General features: G+C 37.0%; 2 protein-coding genes across 4 annotated transcripts in view; one reads left to right on the top strand and one right to left on the bottom strand.

Moving 5' to 3' along the window:
* The window catches only part of LOC114454977 (ly6/PLAUR domain-containing protein 1-like), a 135,883-nt gene that overhangs the window by 557 nt on the left and 128,033 nt on the right, over positions 1 to 7,293 (bottom strand). The gene's annotated exons all lie outside the window — the stretch shown is intronic.
* The window catches only part of LOC114454954 (solute carrier family 35 member F5-like), a 35,581-nt gene continuing 31,826 nt past the window's right edge, over positions 3,539 to 7,293 (top strand). For 2 of the 3 annotated variants that reach the window (XM_028435918.1, XM_028435919.1), the window contains exons 1-3: positions 3,546 to 3,701; positions 4,664 to 4,770; positions 6,866 to 7,007. In XM_028435918.1, the coding sequence (XP_028291719.1) occupies positions 6,873 to 7,007 (135 nt within the window). In that variant the 5' untranslated portion in view covers positions 3,546 to 3,701; positions 4,664 to 4,770; positions 6,866 to 6,872. Of the gene's footprint in view, positions 3,702 to 4,663; positions 4,771 to 6,865; positions 7,008 to 7,293 lie in introns of all 3 variants that reach the window. The other variant, XM_028435920.1, reaches the window with a different exon arrangement.

Below are 7,293 nucleotides of genomic sequence, written 5' to 3'. Positions count from 1 at the left end.
AATCACCAGTAAATGTCATCTTTAACTAACTACAATAACTGATCATTTCATTTCTAAATGTAAAACATCTTCTAATTAAAAGAATATTGTTAACTTTTGAAAACTGTGCTTTGAATTGTAATTTCTTCCTGCATGTATGTCTTTATCTTTGATGAGCTCATTTTTTAACCTGACACAAATGTCTTACGTATCATAACAAAAGAAGACACATGTTCCAGCCATGTGCCAACCAAAGGAGGAGAAACACCAGATAACAACATAGAATAAAAACACTAAGAAATCTACTTTCGGGCCCCAGCAGGGAGTGAGCCAACCCTGACTCCCACAGCTGTGCATTAGATGAGTGCCTGTTCTTCTATTGACTTGATATAACTTGATTCATTTTCTGTTCATCGCTAATAAATTGATTGATTGATTCAGCAAAGCAAAACCTCTGACTATGTCTCTCTGTATGCAATCTCAGGTACTGAACACGAGAGTTAGCTCGAAAACTCTAACACTACCTATGTTTTCCTAATGGTTCGGTTTGTTTTTCTCCTGAGATTCTATTATCTTCTACACAAATATTAAAGGACTTTAACTGGTCCCTGCTATGGATTCCTACAGGAGTTTAATGGTTCCTACAGGAGTCTAATGGTTCCTACAGACGTTTCTATACCAGTCTAATGGTCACTACAGCCACTATAGCTACTATATGTAGTGGTTTTTAATGGTTCCTAATCAGGGAACACAGATGCTATAGCCTTCTTTGGCGATCACATCTGTGTGATTTCTAACCAAACTCCAATCTTTCAAATCACTTCTCAAAATTCACCTGTTTCGCTCAGCTTTTAACATTTAACCATCCTCTCATACATGCCTGTTTCCTGCCTTTTTTGCTTTGTTTTTTCTGATTCATATTTCTTTGTGTTCGTATTTGTTTTTTTAACCTATAAAGTGTCTTTGAATTTCTTGAAAAGCGCTTTTAAATACAATGCATTATTATTATTATTATTATTATTATTGCATTGTAACTTCTTTAGTGAAATTTATCTCAGAATTGTACCTATCCTGTGGATAAATAATACATAATTAAAAAAAAGAATACTAACCTGTAAACATAGAATGAAATATCTTTTTCAGAATTATTTCTCGATTTATTTAATAAATTAGCCTACTGGCATTTTCAACTTTTTTGTTGAGAAAGAAGTCTACAAAATATTTGTTGATTGAGCATTTAGCAGTAATACAACATATTAATTGCCCTGAAACTGAAATACAACTCTCTACAACTTTAATGAGAAGGTTTAGGTTGAGAGTATGGATGCACATAATTCTGTAATGTTGGGCTGAATTTGAGAGATTCCGAGTCTTAAATCGTTCTCAATGCAAAGTCATGTTCTGTATTTTGTTTTATGTTTTTTGTTTGAAAAAAGCAGAAAATCCACTTTCACACAAGTACATGGTGGCAAAGGGGATCAATGTCTTGACAGCACGTTTCGTTAGTGCAAAGCAATGTAGCTCTCATCATGTTTGTGTTTTTTTGATGGGATTGTTTCACTGTCACCACTAGTGGGTAGTTTTACCAATGTGTAATTTGTGGCAATGCATGCAGGCTCTTGACTGCTGGTTGATTCTAGTTTCCAATGTTGTCATGCTGTCTTTAGTTTTAATTCCTGCACCCCCAGGGCTATGACAATTTGCATAGCCCTGGGGGTACCCGTACCCCCAGGAAACTAGGATGTAGATAATCAGGACAACTATCAAAAGCATCACAATAAAGAGATTATTGAGGATATCTCAGAGATGCAGAAAGGAATCTCAATAACACTTTGGGGGTGTTTTTGATAAGGAATTAACATTGTAACAAGGTTAAAAACCCAAACAAGCTGATTTGCATGATATAGAACCTTTAAAGGTGGAGAGGGTAGCTGCCTCCCATACTAAGACTGGGAGCTGGTTGCACTGGGAGGGGCCTGGTAGCTGAAAGCTCTTCCTCCTGTTCTACTTCTAGACACATTAGGAACTTCAAGAAGGCCAGCAAACTGAGAGCGGAGTGATCTGCCTGCACAATAGGGCACTAACAGGTCTCTAAGATACACAGTAGCTTGATCATGCAAAGCTTAATAGGCTAACAGGAGGATTTCAAACTATATTCTAGATTTTACAGGAAGCCAATGAAGGGAAACCAATACTGGAGAAATATCCTCTCTCCTGTTTGTTCCAGTTAGTATTCTGGCTGCAGCATCCTGGATTAACTGGAGACATCCTGACAGTAGAGAGTTACAGTAATCTGGTCTAGATGTAACAAATGCATGGATTCGTTTTTCAGCATCACTCTGGGCCAAAACATTCCTGATTTTAGAGATGGTACAGAGGTGGAAGAAAGCTGACCTTGAAATTTGCTTAATATGAGAATTAAAGGATAAGTCAGTATCGAAGATAACAACTAAGTTTTTTTTTTTTACTGTGGTGCTGGGTGACAGAGTAATGCCATCCAGAGACACTATTGCTCTGATAATTTCTCACTGAGGTGTTTCGGACCAAATAACAGGATTTCGGTTTTATTCTGGTTAAAAGGAGAAAATTACAGCTCATCCAGGATCTAATGTCTTTAAGACGAGCCTGGAGTTTGAATAAGTGATGCGTTTCATCTGACTTCATTGACAAATAGAGCTGTGTGTCATCCGTATAGCAATGTATATTTATACTATGTTCTCTGATAATGTTACCTAGTGGAATCATATATAATGTATAGAGTATTGGTCTTAAAACTGAACCAAGTGGAATGCCATGATTAACCCTGGCGTGTGCTGAGGAGAGATTATTAATATGAACAAAGTGGGCAAATAAACAATGTTATCTTCTTGGAGGAAGTAATAGGTGAATATCTTTTAAAAAATAGACAGTTGTTTTTTTATTTTTTATGTACTATCATGCTGCAAGTCTCAAATATGTCCTTTAAGTGGATGATTGACTGTAGAAATAGCCAAAATGTTTTTCACATACCATGCAAAATTGCTCATTCTAGATATCCGTAGTTAACAGTAGATCATTTAAAATCCCATTGCAGAGATGGAGGGCCTAGATTACAAATACTGTTTCTGGCAGTATATATAGGATCTTTGAGCAGAGATATAGCTTACATTTATCTAAATTAACCAAACTTGGCAAATAATAATACTAATACTACTACCACTACTACTAATAATAAATGGGACAGCATATATATACTGGAAAAAAAACAAAACACAATGGTAGCTAAAAAAAGAATCTCCTTTGTGCTTCAGAGAAGTCCCAGAATTATTTTTAGTTTTATGACTAGTCAACTGTGAAAATGCAATTTCAACAACAACAACAACAACAACAACAACAACAACAACAACAACAACAACAACAACAACAACAACAACAACAACAACAACAACAACAACAACAACAACAACAATAATAAATAATACCCTGTAAAGTTTAAAAAGTGTGTTTCAAATGTTGTGGTTTTAGCGCTTACGTGTCTTTCCACAAATAAACTACATATCCCAGCAGACACCGCGCCATAAGTGATGTCACCTGACCGACGAGAAGGAAGGGTGTGCTAATGTTTACAACCACCCGGACTGGACTAATATTGCAGCGAAATGTGGATTCTTGTTAATTATTCGTCAGCATTTGCAATGACACTCCAGGTAAAAAGCAAAGTGAATGACTCTTCGTTGCTTCAGGTAAACTAGTTGTGTTTTATCGCACAATGTTTTGACGTGCTACTGTTACACTAGCGTCATCAAGCTTGTGGGCGCATAGCTTGTCAACTTTAATACACTAACATGCACTTACAACGAAAATCTGAAATACTAAATTTACCGTAAATGAGACAAATGATGTAAGCGTAAGGCTGGAGTTTTGCTAGTGAACAACAAATATTGTAACGTACAGTAGCTTTGTACGTGTTTACACTCAGACTGTCTGAAATATTTGCTGGAAATGGAAACCACAAATGAGCTGTTACCACATCTCATTAAGGTAAGTAAGTTCTCAGCAGCCATAACTCTGAACCTTTTTGTCTACCTGGCCAATATTTTAAGTACCTTTTGCTGTAAAAGAGAAGATTCTGCCTGATCGAGGTACAGTACTGTACAACCTAAAGATAAAGAGGATGTGCTGTTGTATTCCACATTGAGACTTCAGTATCAGATCCTTAAGAGTCCTTGAAGTTGTAAAGTGTGTTGTTTCTAAGTTGTTTGTTAACCCATTGTACTGATGCTGGATTATCACCTCACACTAGGGATGAGTATCTTTCACATTTAAACCGATATGGTACCAATATTGTCACTAATTCAATGAAATGCAACAATATTTGCAGTGTTTTCCAGTTTTCCCATGCTTGTATAACAGATTGGAAGTCATTTTTACTCTTGAATTGTTGTAACAAATTTAGTTTTTCAAAAATGCTGCTCAATCCTCTAATTATTTGACATTTTCACAAATTGAAACAATGTTGTCACTACCTTTCATTTATTGCTTGGATATTGTCGGCGCCTAAGCACTAATGTTGAATTGTTTGGATTCCCCATCTCTGTGGCCCACTTCAGATCAAACTGGTCCATATTTGGCCCCTGATTTAAAATGACACCCCTGTTCTAGTGCCATGTGTTTCTGACTCTTTTGTGCTTGTTGTGAATTGCAGGCTTTGGCTAACTGGGACTCCTATGGTTGGTGTTGAATCTTTTACACTGACAATCTGAACTGGAAGCCTGGATTTACTGCCCCAGTCTGCATTTTGCTGCTTAATTGGTTTGTATAATAATCAAACACACTTATGGTATATCATCCCAATTACAAAATATTCAGCCAAGAACATTGCATATCAGCAAAGAGTTTGACAGGTTTGGGCAACCACTGTATGTTGTGTTCACCTGCATAACAGACATGCTGTTATGTGAGTGTGGATAGAGTAGCAACATATTTTCATCCTTAGAAACATCCTTCTATTCTTTAGATTCAGACAACTAGTTCTTCAAACAACAAAGATTCAAGGATTTTAGTTCGTCATTATGTATATAACATGTACATAATAAAAGCCCTTAAAGAATAAATAGATTGAGTAAAGAATACTAGTATAAAACAATAAAAATAGAAAAACTATTCAAATAGAAAAACACCAGTCTAAACTCTGACTCTATCCATCAACTCTGGGTCAACATACCCTGCGATGGTAAACTCTGGGTATGGGATTCCATTACGGCTGGTATGAAGTGGGTCAGTCAACCCTGAGTACGTAAACCTTGAGTAACTTACGTGCACGCATGTGATAAAAAGCCATCATCAATGAATCGAAGGTTACACAAACTACCATGGTAACCACCCAGAAGAGAGTGATTTATTCACTCTGATGGGTGAAATAAGCCGGTGTTTGAGGAATATGAGCCTGTTCTAAATGTGCGTTGACACTGAACGCACCTTCAGTGATTATAGTGGCTTAAATTACCTGTGATTAGTAGCACTTTTTGGTCCCTTCATCACTTTATCGCTTCAGTGACATGACGAGCAGGGAATAATATGAATAATGGCTGCATAGAGAGCCCTCACGTTACACTGGCTATAAAGACAGTGACTGACGCTTGATATCACATAATTTATTTTGATATTTAATGTAATATTGTTGCCAGAGTCATCTCAACGTCCAAAAAATGTGTCATAAAAAAAAGACTAAAGCGGGATGCGATCACGCAACCCATCGTTTCCAACAGCGGCATCTTAATGAACTTAATTCAAAAGTGGATTCATTTAAATTGTCATCTCCTCCTTTATATTATCCACAGGTTTGTATCCAGGGAACTTTACTACAGATGTCAGTAGGCGTTTAAATGCAGATCAACCTCTCAGTGGCTTTCACTTAATGCTCTGCACCCACAATGTTATAAGGAAAACTACTGTTAGCAAAAAAAAAAAAAAAAAACGTAAAGCAACACATCATTAGTAATGATGTGAGCACGTCTGTGTTGTGTGATGTTACTAATGTGTTTCAGAGAAGAGTGTCAAGGTTCATTAAAGTGTTCAGAAACGGTGTTCAGGTGGGCGGAGCCAGGTAGAAACCCAGGGTATCTTCGATAAAACCTGCCAGCGACCAGGTTTAGTTCAGACAATGTTGCCATGGTAACATACTCAGAGAAGAACATACCTCGCTTTTTGGAACGGGATACTCAGAGTTTCCCTCATTTGAGCCTGAACATACTCAGAGTTTGAACATAACCTGCTTTATGGAATCCCCCCTCAGTAATATAAATAAAATATATACAAAAACAATACAAATGTACAAAATATACAAAATACAATACAACAGCATACAAATATGTGACAAACCTGACACCCATGGGGTTATATGCTCTCCAACGTCATTTTTTGTGGGTCTAAGTAGTAACAGTATTACTCCCAGGTTTTGAAGTTTTTGATGAAGTTGAGATTAAAATCAATACTGCACTACGTCTCTTCATTTTGGAAGCTGCAATCCTTTGTCCTCGTCCATTAAAAATAAAATAATTTGGGTTTTGCTATTTACTGTATAATAGAAATGGGACTAAATGTAGGAAAAATGTAGGTTGTGTGGTCAGTACAAAAAAGATGTATGTATGTACAGTATGTATGTGTAGTGGTTAATAATGTAGAAACATTTCCTCTGCTGGAGCCTATGTTAGCTTACTCACTAGGGTCCAAGTAGCACACACACACTTTACAGATGGTCATAGAGATAGACACGCACACGCACACAGTACAGGTACATTACAAATTGGAATTTTATTTAGCCTGTGAAAGTCATTTTTATAATCTACTCGCTGCATTATTGAGGTGGTTAAACCTGTTCATTGTTCTTCTGTGAATGTGTCTTCAGTTTCCTGATGGAGTGGGTGTTCATCATGAACCGGATGAGCTCACAAAGCAGCTCTGCAGCCCAGCGCAGACGGATGGCCCTTGGAGTTGTAATCCTCCTGCTGGTGGATGTCATTTGGGTGGCTTCATCTGAGCTCACCTCAGTATGTATCATCTGTTCATGTATCCTATTAAACTATTGGTCCTATTAAACCACTGGTCCATTCTGAGTGTAAAGCTCTCAGATTACATCAGCATTCCTATTCACATGTAACACATCTAATGATCTGATCTACTTGCATTTTTCATGTGCAGATCTTTTGTCCTGCTTGTGAGACAGAAAAAAACCCCACATTTTTAAAAAATAAATAAAATTAACACAATGGTCACATCAAGAGCGACACTCAAGGATGCATAAGAAACACACGTACAAGGACAAATAAGTAAAAG

Source organism: Gouania willdenowi, chromosome 21, assembly GCF_900634775.1.
Source record: "Gouania willdenowi chromosome 21, fGouWil2.1, whole genome shotgun sequence".
Taxonomy (NCBI): domain Eukaryota; kingdom Metazoa; phylum Chordata; class Actinopteri; order Blenniiformes; family Gobiesocidae; genus Gouania; species Gouania willdenowi.
The sequence above is the reverse complement of the archived record's forward strand: the minus strand, read 5'-3'. Positions and strand labels throughout refer to the sequence as shown.